General features: G+C 40.8%; 1 protein-coding gene across 1 annotated transcript in view; it reads right to left on the bottom strand.

Annotated features, from left to right (window-relative positions):
- ndrg2 (NDRG family member 2) overlaps positions 1-17,431 on the bottom strand; it is a 46,727-nt gene that overhangs the window by 2,420 nt on the left and 26,876 nt on the right. The window contains exons 2-14 of the mRNA XM_026162715.2: positions 14,080-14,165; positions 9,953-9,994; positions 5,538-5,643; positions 5,319-5,439; positions 4,659-4,721; positions 4,303-4,363; positions 1,119-1,205; positions 807-863; positions 601-704; positions 469-507; positions 327-378; positions 157-204; positions 31-66 (exon numbers count right to left, since the gene is read on the bottom strand). Of these exons, the coding sequence (XP_026018500.1) occupies positions 31-66; positions 157-204; positions 327-378; positions 469-507; positions 601-704; positions 807-863; positions 1,119-1,205; positions 4,303-4,363; positions 4,659-4,721; positions 5,319-5,439; positions 5,538-5,643; positions 9,953-9,994; positions 14,080-14,154 (891 nt within the window). The 5' untranslated portion in view covers positions 14,155-14,165. The remainder of the gene's footprint in view (positions 1-30; positions 67-156; positions 205-326; positions 379-468; positions 508-600; positions 705-806; positions 864-1,118; positions 1,206-4,302; positions 4,364-4,658; positions 4,722-5,318; positions 5,440-5,537; positions 5,644-9,952; positions 9,995-14,079; positions 14,166-17,431) is intronic.

Genomic DNA, 17,431 nt, shown 5'->3' with positions numbered 1-17,431 from the left:
GTTATTATAGAGATCTTAAGGTGTTTTTACCTGAGTCAGCTGAGGCAGACCACCAGCATCAGCCATCTGCAGAAGAACAGAAGATGTAAGTAAAGGTGAAAAAAAACAAAGACAGACAGACGATGCAGACACTGAGGACACACGTATGAAAACCACCTTTAAGAACGAGGTTGTTGTCGGGTCCATTTTGCTGTTGCACTCCACCTGGTGGTTACAGAAAGAAACACAGTCTTTGTTACAACCCATCAGATCCTTTTTTTGCACAGAAACGTACAATCGGTGCAAACAGCCGTTCAGGTAAGTGTCAAATAATAAAAGAAACTTACAGCAGCATCCTCATAGGGAGCATGATCGCCCACCACCAGCATCACAGGACATCTGAGGGTCAAACAGAAACAGGTGCTGATTAGAAGTTTGAAGATTTGAGAGATTAACGTTTAGTAAAAAAATCAGAGAGTGGGTATTTACTTGAAAGCGCTGTTGCGGTCAAAGATCAGGTCTCTACGACTGCAAGGAGAAAGAAATGGTGTCAGTGGTAGTTTGATGTAAGGTCGATTATTTGTATTTAAGTCATGATGCACGACAGCATATTATGTTTACCTGTTGTAAGATTTCCACAGGAGCTCCATGTTGGACAGGTTGGGAGCTTTGGAGATGCGTTCTCTGTAAGACTGCACTAGATCTGTGCTTGACGACAGCTCCTCCTAGAAAAACGTTTTAACATTTGATCCTTTTTTCTCAATTTTTTATTTAACTCACAAAAAAAAAAATCTGTCATTTAAACACTTATGGATCTAATAATGTACCTGACTGAAAAGGTGGCACAGAATCTGCTCTGTGAGGGAGGACGTCACGGAGCTGAGCTGGAGAGGAAAGAGGGGGGATCATTCAGGCAGTTTATTTATTTTAATCAAGCGCGATGAAATATACGATAAACAATTACATGATCAATAGCACAGAACACACAGACCGTGCGTGAAGTCACGTAATTTCATATCCAGAGCTATTTTTACATTGATGAGTAACTCCCATTAGGACTAACAAGATTAAATGATGTTTCTGTGTACACGGCCACTGCAGCCCTGACGTGGAAGGAAGGAGGAGAGAGAGAAAGAAACCTTTTGAGCAGCCCAGTCTATCCATCCTCGGGCGTTAGTGTCGATGTTGATCAGAACCAGACCTTCCACTGCATCTGGGTTTGTGAGCTGAGGAGAGAAAGCAGAAGTGTTCACTGACAGTGTGACACTATCTCACATACATCTATATTTACGGCTCACGTGGTGAAGGGAAAACAAACCGCACATTAGGGCTGGGCGATATGACACAAAATTCATATCTCGATATTTTTTAGCTGGATGGCGATATGAGATATATATCTTGATATTTCTTTAAAGCCATAAAGTAAGAACAAAAAGAGAGTTCTTAGTCAAAGCTGTGTCCCAGATGTCACACAGGCACTTTTATTAACATAGAGCAGATGTACATGAAATTTACTCAAAAATAAATTATGAGCATTTATTAAATAATAATGCTCCATAAATAAAAGAAAACAATGTTGTTTTTGTGCATAACAAAAAGCTCACAATTGTGCAGTCAAAATGTAAACTAAAAGACGCTGAGCACAATAACAAAGACAGATTTCACAGCTGCTCTGTTCCCAACTTGTACTGCGTGACTGACAGCCTGGAGTTTGAAGTCCGCTTCGCAACCACGTCTCTTAACAGCTGCCATTTATGGACCTTATACACAGTAGGGTAATATTACGTTGAAGCACTGTACGTATCACTCCGCGAGGCTCAGCCGTAATGCTCCAACAATCCATCAAGCGGTGCAGCACCGTAGCTTACCAAAGTCGTACTAAAACATTTTTTGACAGATTGCTGAGCGCCGTGTTCCACATAAAATCGGTTCGCAGTCATCAAGCACAACCAGAATTCATACATAAGGCGCGCTGTCAACTTTTGAGAAAATGAAAGGATTTTAGTCCGTGCAGCACCTCTGGGCTGCATGGCGTTAGCGTGGTTAGCTCGTTAGCGTGGTTAGCTAGCTAACACGTTGACGCACATGGGGCGATGCGCAGTAACTCGTTAACGGAGATTTGCCGTGTCCATCTTGTTGCTTCCTGCAGGTGAAGCGATGGGGGAGGAGGGGGAGTTGTGTTCAGTGAAGGAGAGGCGAGGCGGAGTAACGTTGCGTAGAGACAAAAGTGGACGAAAGAGAGGCAAACTTGCGGCTCCACAAGTATAATTATAACGTAACATAGACTATATCGATATAAAGGATATTGTCACATCTTATATTTCGTATAAAAATATATCGATATTTTTTAAAAACTCGATATATCGCCCAGCTCTACCGCATATCGGATCTTAATGAGTGAAATATTCAGGATGAAGATCTTTGCTGACATTATTTAATTTGCAGAAACCAAAGCCATCAACTCTTTGAAGGCTGGATTCAAAAATCCCACCAAAAGTCAGTTAAAAATTAAAATCAGAGGCATAATGTGGTTCGGTAATATGAATGTGTGCTTCCCATGTGGATGTATGCACTCTCTAATGTGTGTGCATGATCCTGATGAGAAGCAGGATGGTGTCCTCTGGGATCTCGTCCAAGTTCAGGGATTCAGTGATCTCCTGGACCGTAAGTGGCTTTATTTGACTGAATCTGATACTCCCAGAAGTTCTCAGTCGGATTCAGATCACGGGCTAGTCAGTGACATGATTGCTGTTGTTTTCTAGGAACTGCCTACGTACAGTGACTACGAGGCCAGGCAATGTCTTACACCAGGATCCACTGCACAAAGATAAGGTTAAGGTCTAAAGATTTCACCCTGGTACCCAACAGGAGTGCTGTTAGTTAACAGGTGGAGGCCTGTGTGACCCTCAAAGGATTTGCTTCCTCAGATCATCACTGACCCACTGCCAGACCTGTCATGAGCCAGTTTAACTAGTCACATCGGTCGAGCTGCAAGCAAACAGTGACGTGGCCACAGCTCTGTACTGGTTATACCACCGCTGAAGACACAAATAGTGTTCTCCTGAGCGATAGGTGTTACAATTCACACAAAACCTCCACATCAGGGTTGGTACAGGAGGAAAAGTTGAAACTGGAAGCAGTTTTCGATCACTACATTAGCTAGGGCAAGAACAACAGGGTATAATAAACCAGGCAGTTTCAGGCAGCATGATGTCCAGACTCTTTTATATCTGTCACACATGCTCAGTAAGAAGCTCCTCACCGGTGGCAGCTCTGCCAGATCTGCTGTTTTCTGGAGAACGGCACAGAACTCTACAGTGGCCCTGAGAAGCCAAACGGACTGCAACTTAAGAAAACACCAGCAATAAGAAGAATGCTGCAAAAACACAACGGAAATAGGAAAAACTAAAACAGAAATAAAACAGATTTCCAAAAGCACAAGGGAAGTGTTTCTGGGCAGACAATAACCTGACGGACCAGTTGCAGGAACCAAAATATGCTAAGAATCGTGCTGGAGACACTTAAAAGAAGTGGAGTATCTATCGGTTTTGTGAGGAAAGAAAAGATGAGAGGTAAGTAGAGCTGGGCGATATGAGATTTTTTCATATCACGATATGTTTTTTTCATTTCAGGCGATAACGATATCTATCACGATATAAGCCAAATAACTATATTTGTAAGATTTAAATGTGCCGTTGCTCACAAGTAAAATGTGAAATAATCAGCAGCTTGTTTTTATTTAAATATTTATTTCCCATAATAAGTTCAACAGGGTACATGTACTTAAGGAACATGAGACTTTTTCAGATAAATAAAGGCAAATATTGCAAACTACACAAAAGGCAGCCGCTAAAGCGTTTAAGTTTCAAAATAGAACAAACGAAACAGACTAAATTGTCAATTCCACTTAGAAACAAAATATTAATTCTAAAAATAAATCTTAGTTTGTTTTACAGAAGAACAGACAAAACTGACTAACTTTTGTCAATATCAAATAAACTGAGAACTAAAAGGAACTAATTTTGTGGACGCATTTTGTCTGGAGATGATGTTGATTTTCACATTTAAACCAAAGCTAATGAGCATTCAGCTTTTTCTTATTTTAAGAGGTTTGCACATAAATATCCACAAGCATCACAGTTTAACATTTATTTTACAAAGTGTTCCTGCTGAACTCTTCTCTCTTACAGTCAGCCCCACGCAAAACTGTAAACAAGAACTGACACCATCCTGTGTTAATGCAAAATAAGACCTCTGTCGAGTGCTAAAGCAGGATCTGAAATGACTCATCAGGACAACTCTACAAAAGAAAAAGATGCTTACCGCGAACCTGGCCAGGATGTATGCTCCTGCTCCCACACCCACTCCGATTACAGTACGGAAGCTGACAGAACGATAAAGGTTATTAACACCTACAGCATACACATGTGCACACAGTGTTAATTGTTGCTGAACACTCTGGTTATTTATATATCTACAGCATTGTGCAAAATTCTTGAACCACCCTTTTCTTTATATTTTGACAAGAAAATGGAAATAGTTGCAAAGATATGAGGCAAAACAGTTTCAACAAGGTCACCACAGCAGGTAGCGCTGTGTGTCTCAAGGCCACTTAGCTCTGTTACACAAATCCAAAAAAATTGCTTGCGGTCACATCACAATAAATACGGTTAACTCACTTGAAAAACTGCAGGACAGCTGGGATCATCTCTGATATGGTCTCCATGGAGGGATACTGGTAACTACAACAGCACACACAAATGAGCTTAATGCAATTAAGCGGCTTAATATGAAAACAAATATGTGAAGAATGTTATGTTACCCAGGAAATACTCATTCTTATCTAAGCTCTCCTCAACCTATTCATGGTAGCTGGGCAGCGCTGATCCATTAGATAAATTTCATAAGTAAATACGACGGCTAACACCTCTATCCAGAAGGATTTAAGACCACAAAGAGAATGAGCTTCAATTTCGAGAAGCAGCGGCAGAAGCGAAGGGTCAGAGCTGAGAATCTGTCACAATACATGAAACAAAATCCTGCTGAGCCACTAAAATAATCTCACAAGGAAAGGGAGTGATAGAGAAGTACTCGTGGGGGAAGGAATAAGAAGTACGGGGAGAGAAAAGAAGGGATTTTGTTTAAACCTCTGACAAGAGCGCATTAGAGAACAGAGATGGTGCAGGGGGAGATGTGAGAGAGGAGAATGGTAAGGATTTTTAGAAGAGATTAGGTTCAGGCCTGTACGGAAGATTGTTTCCATTTCTCAGAAGTTTACTTTAAAAAAAAAATTGCAAGGTTACTGCAGGACACCTTATCAAACACGATGACTGTCTCACCCTGCAGGGTAGGCGGCGGCCCCCTCCTCTTGTCCTGGGGCGTCGATGTGAATCAGGGTGAAATTCTTGACAATCTCCTGCATCTCTTCGAATTTGAACAGAGGCGAGAAGCAGCTCTTACCTGCCAGGTAACAAAAACAGAGTAAACAAAGATAATGAGGAAAAAACGCAATCGGTAACAAGCAAGAGACTGTTTGACTTGGAGAGAGAGCTACTCACTGTCCAGACCCACATCGTGGAAGGTGAGGATGGCGGGCCTACGGGTGGTTCGCGTGCCGTGGAGGGTCACGTGCAGGACGCCATGCGGAGTCTCAACACTGTGCTCCTAGAGAAAGCAACACGAACAAACACAGACTTAACAACGTCAACCTGATGGTAACATCTGGCATGGAAAACAAAAATAATAACCTTTTCGGTGCATGAACTTTCTTTTATTTTTGGCTGCTTGCCACAGCCAATCGTCTGCCTCCCTCTCGCCCTGTCCCTAGCATCCTCCCCTGTCTCACCAACCCTGCACCAACTCATCTTCAACAAGTTCTTTCTCTTTTTCTTCATATTCAACAACCTTTGTCAAAGACATCCACCACTGCTACACTGCACATGTCCAAACCATGTCTTGCCTCTTATTTTGTCTCCAAAAACTGAGTACTCCTCTCTAGCTCTTTGCAAATTCTGTATGGATGTGGTCCTTGTATACACTCAAGTTAATAAATTGCAAGTTCTATATCCATTCCTCCACTTCAGGTCATCCAATTTTTCTAGACTGCAATACTTGAGACAGGCTGACAGATAAGAGTGTCACAGGGGGATGTTTCTATCCCCCTATTCTATCTATGGCTACGTCCACACTAATGCGTTTTCGTACAAAAACATTGTTTTCTCTCCGTTTTGGCCTCCCGTCCACACTGAGACGGCAGAATGTGATGATTTTGTGGATAATTAAAGTCAGTCATATATCCACAAACACAACAAGCTGAAAGTCAGTGATGCTGCTCGGTTTGCAGTCCTGAACATCACGGCACAAGCAGGATTCACTGCACTGTTAATGTTAGCTATGTTATATTGCTGCCTCTGTTCGGTGGTGTCGAGCCAAACGGACTTTAATGTGTGTTTGAACGAGCTGACGGTTCACTCGTTAAGCTGAAAGAAAGATTCTTTAATCACAGGAGTCACACATGTGTCCACTGTACCATCTGGGAACTCTTCTTGTGTAACACTCGTAATAACACAAACACTAAATCCTCCTTCTCGTGTGCTGTTTTGTAGCAGTGTATACACCTGAGACTGTCACCTGTCTGTCTGTCCTGCACTCTCTCTCTTTTTCTTTCTCTCTGATTGTGTAATAAAAGTATGAACATGTGTTTATAGGTCACACTTGTGTTTGAATCCTGCAGCTTATCACACATTTGATTTCCATGTGTGACAACTGTGACAATGTTCAAATAATTGTATCATCCCAGTGTTTTCAGTGTGTGAGAAAGTACTCAGGGCCTTCAAGTTACACACTATGAAAGGCAGCAACAAGTTTAATGTTCAGAAACCTGAAGTATGTATCAGCAGCAGAACGGACCTAAAAAAAAATGTTTGTTTCAGTTCTATGAAGCTTTGAGTATTTTGGATCAGTAGCACTGCTGTGTTTGTTGCATCATATTGCTGTAATTGTTTATATGCTTTATATATTCTGAGGTAAGTTGGTCTATAGTGTTACATCATATTCTATAAGGATGTTATGTGTTTGTATACTTTCTGCCCAGTTTGACCCATTTAGCAGAAGTCAGCCTGTTTAAGGCTCTGATATCTATTCTGTATGACTTAAAGCAGTTATGACATGGTCTGATTTTCTCACCCAATAAAGGAATATTTCATATATCACTCTACTCTTCATTTTATCAGAAACAGTTATCACAGCTCGTACATTTTCTTTTTATAAATATATGTAAGCAATGAGCCAAATTTAGTAATGCCAACATATTAAATGAACAATATTTGTCTCTTATTTATAATACATCTATATATGCACTGTCACAGATACTTGTCTTTGAGTGAAGATTTAAGGTGATAGGACATATAAATAAATGCAACTTGAATCTTTACTGAGACTCAGTATTTGACACAGAGTTCATGTTCACTGCTGTAATAACTAATAATGATTAATATAATATTGGCCATATTATATTTACATTACCACAGTGAGATGACTTTAGTCTCATGAACAACATTAGCTAATTGTTATTTACTAGCTAATCTTGAAATGACTGTTCAGTACAGAAATGAAGCCCAACTATCATGTTTTACAGTCCTGTGGTCTCAGCCTCAGATACTTTTTAAATCACACAAAGCTCACGTAGAAACAAATGAACAAAATATATTCTACTTCATTTCTGTCAAACAAAGCTGCATGAAACGTTTCCAGCTGTTAGTATCATGGTTGCTAGACAACCTGGGCAGCGCGACGGAGGCTAGACCGTCCCATTTCACAAGCCTCGCACTTCCGGCCTTAGCGGTCTTTGAGTACGCGGCCCTTGAGCACTGTTGAGGCTGCGTACTTTAAGGCTGCAGACCCTGAATTGGGATACAGCCAATATCTCTTGTGTTTCTTTTTGTATTCATAAGTTTGTGAGATCAGCCACACCTGTGGCTCCTCAGCTCCTCCCCCTGCAGGGTCTGTTTACTGCAGCTCACCACTCATTCCCCTCTCCTGTGTTTGGATCTGATTTCTCCTGTGCTTTCACTCAACAGCTTGTTTTCAGTCCATTCACATGGATGCCAGCTTTCAGTCTTTCTGCAGCCTCACTCTGGTTTACCAGCAGACTCCACAGCCTTGTGCTTCATTTCTATCGACCCATCTCGATTACTGGAGTATTCTTCTAAAATCATTGCCAACCTGAGCTTGTGTTGCCTTTTTTCTATTTCTGTCCAGAAAGTTGGTTTGACCCTAACATGCTAATGTTAAAATGACTGTTTTTCTTCAACCCTGCCTTTAAGTTTTAAAGAGCATCATAAAGACTGGAGCTTGAGTCCTTGACAGCCTTTGGTCTTTAATTAGCAAATTATATACAAAGTGGATACAGATGTGTTTTCACATTTTCAACCATCACTGTACTAAGCTTTAATGTAGCAGAAATAAATCCATAAAAAAAGAAAAGGGAACAAATAGCCCTGAGTTTTGGGACACTGTGATCTGTGATGATTCACAAGACGCAGCTCATAGATTTATTCATGACTTTCTGTCCATGGGAATTCAATGCAATTTCATTTCAACTACCATCCTCTGACAACCTAAGCATACTACCTGATTCAGCAGCTTGTAGAACCATCTTTAGCAGCAATAACTCAATCACTTTTTTTGTGTGCGACTTTATCAGTCTGTCGCATCATTGTGGACACATTTTAGCTCAATTTTCTTCACAGCATTGCTTCACTTTATTGAGGTCTGCAGGCATTCATTTATGCACAGCTCTCTGAAGGTCACAGCATTTCAATCAGTCTGGACTCTAACTGGGCCACTTGATTGTAGACTTGCTGGTGTGTTTGGCGTCCCTGTTAAGGCCAAGCTTTAGGTGTCAGACAGACAGCCTCACATGTGACTCTAGAATACTTTGGTCTACAGAGGGGTTCACGGTCAACTCCGTGACTGCAAGGTGCCCAACTGCTGTGGCTGCAAAACAAGCCCAAACCGTCACCCCTCCACCACCTGTCAGTTGGTATGAGCTGTTCGTGCTGTTATGCTTTGTTCGGTTTTCTCCAGCCGTGGTCTCTCCACTTTGGTGTCATCTGTCTAAGTCTTGCGGTTTGTTCAGATGCAACTTTGCAAACTTAAACCATGCTGGCATGTTCTTTGTAGAGACAAGGGGCTTTCTCCTGGCAGTCCGTCCAAGCTAGCCAAGCTTGTTCAGTCTTTTTCTAATTGTGCTGTCATGAACTTTAACATTTAATATCCTAACATTTAGAGTCTGAGATGTAGCTCTTGTATTTTTTAGGGTAGCTCTGAGTGTTGCACATACAGAAACTGGGGGGAATTTGCTCCAATGTCCACTCCTAGAAAGACAGTGGCATTGTGTGTTAACACACGTATGAATGCTCCAGAGCAGCAAATCCCCAAACCTTCTGCTCACGCTTGCTGATGATGAGTTAATCAAGTGCACCTCGTAATTCCTATGGAAGCAGTAAGAGTGCACTTAATTTTTTTACATAATTGCAGAGAGTGCAGTGAAAATGTTCTTGTTACATGACTGTACGATGCAAAGTTAGTTCTCAACTGCTCAAAAAAATGGGCTGATTTTCAAACGTCAGTGGGACACAACAGGATGGGCACCATATTCATGGGAAAGGGGCACAATGAAGAAATAAAACACTCACAGAAACCTGTCTTGTTGCAAAAATCTGTAAAATACAGCTAAATCCATTATTAATAGTTTCCAAACCCTACTAACAACTCTTCTGTGCAGCGATTTTCACTCCGCTTCTATATTTTTCCTATCGACTACTGACTGGAAAAGAAGCCTCTGCAGAGTTACTAAATATACTTGAATAAAGTTGAATAAAATAACTGTGTATTTCATTTATAACTCGATAATAGTAATAATGCAATGCTTATTCAAACACATTAGCATGCATTTCACAGACAGTCTCACCTGTCCTTGGTCCAGGAGTATCCTAGCAGCCAGTTCAGCATCCTGTTAGAAAAAGAGCGACAGTCTCATTAGCAAAATGTGCACAAAGATTTCTTTTTACATTTGGAAGTAAGTGATGTCCTGCCTGTTTGGGTACTACGGGGACAAGATTTATTTAAAAGTAAATCAAGCTAAAAACTAAGAAGGACTCATTACCCACCAGCTGAACAAATCAGAATAAATTCTCACTTTGCTTCTTAAAAAAATCTTAATTAGGACTCCTTAAATTTATCTTTTTAGTGTGCATTACTGAAAATTGAGTCCAAAGGAGTGACATCTCAGCCTGCTGTTCTTTCATTTCTTTGTTCTTTCATGTCTAGAGAGGCTTTGCTTCCTAATTGACACCCACAAAGGCAGGATGGATAGCATTACGCGGCTGATACCCCAGCAGAGAGCCCCTTCAGAGGAGCAGGTGGTTGTGACATGCCTGGGTTTCAAACGGGTGGCTCACTTGCAGCTTTGGATCCGTTTACCCCCACTAATGAATTACTAGCATCACAAGCTCTTAGAAAATTAACAGTGTGGGAAGTTGAAGTGGAGATGGGCGTGGGCACAGATGGAAGTCATCGCTGAGGAGAAAAGAGGAAGTCCTAGAGGGTTGGTGACTGAAGAGAGGCTGCTGGCTCGATTAATTCAATTCAGTTTTATTTAGATAGCATCAAATAACAACAACAGTCAACTCAAGGCACTCTATATTGTAAGGTAAAGACCTAAAATAATAAAGAGAAAAACCCAATGATCAGGACAATCCTCTCTGTAACACTTGGTGTCGGTGGGAAGGAAAAGCTCCCTTTTAACAGGAATAAAGGTCTGGCAGAACCAGGCTCAGGGAGCGGGGTTATTATACTTTACAAAATGAAACTAAATACTAATACTAGATTTGAAAAAAACACTTTATAGTTAACTGAAATAAATGACTTGAAATAAATAAAACAAACCGAAATAACTGAACTTTGATAATAAAATAAGTCAAATAGGTAGAAATGTCATTAGTTTTAGTACCTGTTAGTTTAGTAAAAACGAGAGACATGTTTATTGTGACTGGTGTCTAAAAGGATATTGTGAGTGATCTTACTTTCAAAACTGATTTTTCTTAAATCTTAAAACTAAACATTTTCATACATTTAAAACTAAACTGAAATTAGAAAATCCACTCTAGAAACTAACTGAAAGTAAACTGAATTAAAAACAAAGTTAAAATGATATAAAAATACAAATGAATTGGAAAATACGAAACTATAATAATTATATCCATCTGCCGCAACTGTTTGGGGGTGAGGGGAGGAAAACAGGACAAAGACATGATGTGGAAGAGAGCCGGAGAAAATTTTAATCTAATGATTACATGCAGAGAGGTGTATAAACACACAGAGAGTGAAGAATTGCATCATGGGAAGTCCCCAGCAGCATAAGTAAGGGAGGATTCAGGGTCACCTGATCCAGCCACAGCTATATGCTTTAGCAAAAAGGAGAGTTTTAAGCCTAATCTTAAAAGTAGAAACAGTGTCTGTCTCCTGAATCTAAATTGTGATCTGGTTCCACAGAAGAGAGACCTGAGATCTGAAGACTCTCCCTCCCATTCTCCTTTTAAATTCTCTAGGAACAACAAGTAGGCCTGCAGTCTGAGAGCAAAGTGCTCTAATGGGGTGATATGGTACTATGAGGTCGTTAGGATGAGATGGGGCCTGATTATTGAAAACCTTGACTGTCGATCAATTACTGTGGAGGTTGTGACCTGGGTGGAGTAGATACCAGTGAGTGATACATAATGGTCAACAAATTGAACCATTATGTGACCTTTTCCACAAAAAAGTTGATCCACATCTCACACCCTTACCCTGTAGGGTAAGGGTGTGAGAACTGTTTTATTTTTTATTGTTTTATGTAAAGCACTTTGGTATGCCCAAGGCTTTTAAATGTGCTCTATAAATAAAGATTGTTGTTGTTGTTGTTGTTGTAGGGTGAAAAACACATTATTACAGGCTGTTACAGGTTGCTGCTTTTTATTTCCAGTTTAGGTTATATGTTCCATATCTTTAGAGCTTCTGTCTGCATCACCCCTCTTTATTCTGTCATTTTTGCTCAGAGGTCTCTGAGTTACATGGACAATACATTTTTTTGCTGCTGAAATCCAAAAGGAAAGAGGAAACTCAAATTAGACCAATCACAAGCACAAATGAACACCATGATGCAGATCATCAAGCTGAGAAGCACTCCAGTTTTCATATGTCATATATTTAGAGTTATAAAGAATAAGCAATAAGCCCACAGGCAGACTACGGCAGTAAAAGCTACTTGTTATCAAGATGTTTTGAAGTTGTTGCCCTGTGAAAGTCAAATACTCTATGCACAAACAGACTGCTATATTAAAATGATCAAAGTCATGATGGTGTGGTTCTCTTTGCATTGGTTAAAGACCCATTCCGTCTGTCTGGCAGCCCAGCTTTAGTAAGTATGAAGGCTGTACTGCCAGACTTTATGATTATCATTAATTAATCTGGCTTCAGTCGCGGATGCTGTGGGTCTTGCCTAAGAGTTAAATCATCTCAGCGGGAAGAGAAAACATAAGTTGAGGGCGAGCACTTCATTTAACTTTGTGACTGGTAGGACGCTGTGGGTGCATGAAGAACCGACAGGGCCAAGTGTGTCCGGTAGTCCACAGCAGAACCACGTCAACAACAGCTACTGTTTCATAAGTGCGGTCACACTCTCTGGGCTGATTTTGTCCTCTTTTACAAATTTTGATTTAATTCTTTGACCTCATTTATTTTCCCACTGAGGTCAAAAACTTGTATGTAGAAGACACAGGAGCTTTTTGTACTATCCTCCTGTAAACCCTGACTTCTTGATTGTTTCTAACTGTTCCCCACGAGCTCCTTGTGTGTATATAAAGAGTTTAGCACTGTTGCCTCACAGCAGGAAGGTCCTGGGTCTGAATACTATGTGAAGTCATGTCCTCTTTGTGCTTGCCTGGGTTCTCTCCCGGGTTAATCCAGCTTCCTTCCACACTCCCACGATTAATCGGTGAGACTGATTTGTCATCTTTTAGCCCTGTGACAGCCTGGCAACCTCTCCAGGGTATGCCCCGCCTCTCTCCCTATGACGGCTGGTCATAGGTCACCATGTGTGGTGTATATAAAGTCCCGGATCTTGCTTGTCCATTACTGGTTTGTCTGTTCACTTCTAATTCTCTGTGAATTTCTTGTGTTTTTGGTCATGTTCTGATAAAACTGCTGTTTACCATTTTACCTGAAGCATATATCAAGATAGAAGAAGTATTAATTAATTATTAAAAACAATTAAAAATCAGGAAATTAGTTACTAAAAGAGATCAATGCTAGTCACAGCTTGGAAAATAGATTAAAAAAATCACTGGATCGAGTTAGAAACTGCAGAGTCCCTCACATTAATGGCTAGTTTAGAGTTAATTACCAGTTATCTTAACATGCACGTCTTTGGACCATGTGAGGAAGCCACACTGTGGAGTGCCCACATTGTCAACTAGAGAACGTGTAAACTCGACTGAGAAAGGCCAAAGCTGGGGTTCACACCAGGAGAACCACTGCAGAAAAATCTCTGTTGTTTTTGTTTCACTACTGTGTTTTGCTCTTTGTCCACAAGGGGGCTCTGCTCTGCAGCGCTGCATCTGCACGGCAACATCAGCCCAGCAGAGCAGAGGATCTGCTCCCGATCCTTCGGGGCTTTGACGTCAACCTGGCAGATATGAGCCAGCGCTGCAGCTGTGCGCACACACACACACACACATCTATATAAGTACACACTGACGCACAAAGTCATGCACAAATGTGCTTGGAACACATGTTGTCACATGTAGGCTTTGTTCAGACTCAAAAACACTTTCATTCATGCACACATGCACAGCAAGGACACATAGTGACACACTTGCACATACACCAGCCCTCTTTTTCTTTCTCTTGGTTTGCTTGTGCTTTCATGTCATGCTCACTGTGTGTGTGTGTGTGTGTGTGTGCGGATGTTCTTTATTGATCAGATTACATTAAATCATAGTATATTGGAGATTTAGTCTTGTATAACATGCATGTATCTGTAAGAGCTCCATCTCAGACCTTGGTGGTGTCAGCCTGACCCGTGAGTAAAGGCTTATCCTCCGTGATGGCGATCTCCTGCATTTCTGTTGTCATGGTGTTGCCTCCTGCACGGAAAAAAAAGCACAATGAGTACTTCTTATTTTTAAAGTCAATCCTCCAGAAATACTGGATACTGTTATAGGGGCATGGAGCACACATAAAAGGGCCGATGCAGGCATTTATGCACACGCACAACAAGTGATTAAATACTGTATGTCGCTGTTGCCCTCTGCGACTCTGTTTGCGCTGTGGGACTGAAAGTTAATTAGTAATTAGTCCCAGTAGAGCAGAAATGGATTGTGGGACAGAGGGAGAAGGAGCTAAAAGACAAAAGGACAGATGGATAAGTCGAGGTACACTTAAAAAAAACACAAGTGTTCAGGATATTTTGTAAATATTCTTTATTCATTTGTTTATTAGTACAGAAAACAACAAAAACAATAAGATATATCAGCCAAGTTTTGGTTTTTTTACCAGTGTTAATGCGTACCACTGATGATATATATTATATCCATTATATCAAAATTATATTATTATATTAAAACACTTTGTTGTGTTGATATTTGTATAAAGTAACAATAAAATGAGAAAGTGCATCAACATTTCTTCCTAAGCACTTTACATAAGTTAATGCACCATTGTGCGATTGTGAGAAACGACAGCCAACAAACCAGCGGCTGATAACAATGTTGTCAAAGGGGAAAATGAAACTTGGTCAAGCGTGTCGCTTAATTTCAGGCACCTTCACACCTTTACAGCGACAGTGTTTGTTACTGCACGTTACTGTAGCTCCACCGCAGCAACTAGGAGCTAAAAGCTGCTCCCGCGGGCATCGCAAAGGTGGAAGGAGAAGCTAAGCTTATTTAATTTCCCCGCATTGATCTTTGCACTGGTCTGGGAATTCAATCAGAGGCCCTCCCAGTCACGACTCCAGACATCCCACTGCCACAGGATTTTTAACCCTTTAAGACCTACCATAGAACCAAGTCCGCCACAGCTTATATTATATTTTTACATGCTGTAGAGCCATTTTTGGGAGCTTTTCAAGTTGCTATACATCAATACAACCATTACAGCCTAAATTTTAATAATATGTATTCATTAAGTGCATAGTAATTACATAAATTGCAAAAAAGTGCAATAAACTACAAAAAAAATTAAAATCGTTTTTGTTTTTTTAACATATATTTCTAGTTAGAGAAATTTAAGAGGCTTATCCCTCAAAACTGTAAATACAAAAAAGTTGCACAAAATAGTTTCCCACCACAGGAAATTTATTTTGAGTGTCTTCATAGTTTTATTTTTGAAATACACCAATTTCTATACACTGCAGGAAAAACGAAAATAAATATTATAGTGCAAATTTGCAAAAAAGCAGCATGTGCATCAAAATAAACTATTTCCAGCAGTACAATATGAGTCCTAAGCATCCCACAAACGACACAGAAAGTCATGAAGTCAAACATAACTTTTAAAAACACCAGTATAAGCTCATGAGGCCTTGATGGTAAAAAAAAACTACATTTCCGTGAAAATGACGTCACTTCCGGTTTCGGGCAGGTCATGGCAGACATGCGAGAGTTCACGCTGATGGACATAGGAAGTGTTATGAACAGCTGATGGATCGGCAAAGCGTGTTTCTGGAATATTATGTTTTTGTTGCTGCAAGTGCTTTTTATGCAGTTTTTGCAAAGCTGTATGTGGAAGGAAACTGTGACCTAGGACAAGCTGATGGCATAAGATGTAAGTACAACTTCTCCGGTTTCATATGCAAAAAAAATTATTGTGCTAGCTCACATGGTTGCAGTGCTACCGGGATTTAAAAATAGTTACGCAAAATGGAGCGTGCCCGCTCTGACCAGTTTTAAAGGGTTAAGGTGCTACTTTCATGGTTAAAGAAATGGCAAAATAACGGTTCACCTGCACGATTCATTCATTCAGATGTTAGTATGTCACCTGAGATTGATCTGGAGCAACTGAAGGGCTTTTGCATTTATTCTCATACACTTTAGTTATCTGCAAGACCTGTTAATAGACTGCATTTTGCAGCAGCACATACATAGGGACCTTTGACATGCAAATAACATCATACGACGCTCAGATCGGTGCAGTGGGAGAAATTCCACACATTGACTTGCCGCTTGCAGCCATGTTCTATTTTACTTCCTTACATTATTGTGAGAATCTGACTTTTTAATCACAGCTTGCCCTGATTTATGGCGCAAAACCAGCAGCAGCTGGAATACACACTGAAGGTCTGCAGCCTTGAACTGTTTGGGGTTTTCTTCCTCACTGGGACAAAGTAAACTGACAAACTGTCGCTCAGAAACCAAGTTAAGACATTTGATGTTGGATCATGTGGAGATGACAGCTGCACATACACACAGCGGGACATTTTTCAGAGTGGACAGCAGGTCTGTCAGCAAGAACTGCTTTGTATTACTACCATCCATGCTGTCATCTTACACTATTTTCTGTTATTTTGGAAAATTACCCACACTGAGAATCTCAAGTGCCACAGAGCAGCGATTTTTTTGTGGTTTGGCTTGCAGCATTTACCGAGGCTGAAAGGAAGTGAGCGCGCTCAGGTTGTTATTGTGCCTATCTGAAAGCATTGTGCTCAATCTGACATTTAAACGTGGAATAGGGGACCTTGTGACATCACTTTTTGTGCGAGCGAGCGTGCCCGTGCGCAATTCATGCTCCCATAAACCGATGACTGTATTCTGTCTGCAGATTATTAAAGGAAGCGGGTGGGTGGGGGTGGGGGAGATTGCAAGTTCATGTGTGTGTCCTTGTGTGCGTGTTCGCTCGCATGTGTGCACTCATCAGAAAATGAACTGCTGGCCCCGAGGGAGCTGTGTGTCTCTCTCTGCGTCGCGCACGGAAATGATTAGTCACCAAAGAGCCCCAACACACACACACACACACAAACCTTCAGTTCCTCCATTGTTGACCATCCATCTCTCCTCCACTCCCTTTACATTCATCTGTGTATCAGTTTATTGCATTTATCAGCATCTTATTTTTTATCACCCCTGCCACTGTGCCTGTGTCTCTCTCTGCCTTTCCTTCACTCAGTATCAGTTTCGCACTGACAGCCACTCAGTGGAGGCATCCACTCATTTATTTTATGATTTTATTGCATCACTTCAGCCTCTGGAAGCACTCAGATTTGTCCTCCTCAGCATTTGTGTTTCGGAGAAAGCAGCATCTGTTTACCAGCCTCCTGGATGCTGGACTGGGATATAATAGTTTTGGCTGAAGAGGAAAAGGGGAAAAAAAATGAACAAAAAATATTAATCATCTAATGGCGAGAAAATCCTGCAGA

Source organism: Astatotilapia calliptera, chromosome 3 (assembly GCF_964374335.1).
Source record: "Astatotilapia calliptera chromosome 3, fAstCal68.1, whole genome shotgun sequence".
Taxonomy (NCBI): Eukaryota; Metazoa; Chordata; class Actinopteri; order Cichliformes; family Cichlidae; genus Astatotilapia; species Astatotilapia calliptera.
This window is presented reverse-complemented; position numbering and strand designations above follow the sequence as displayed.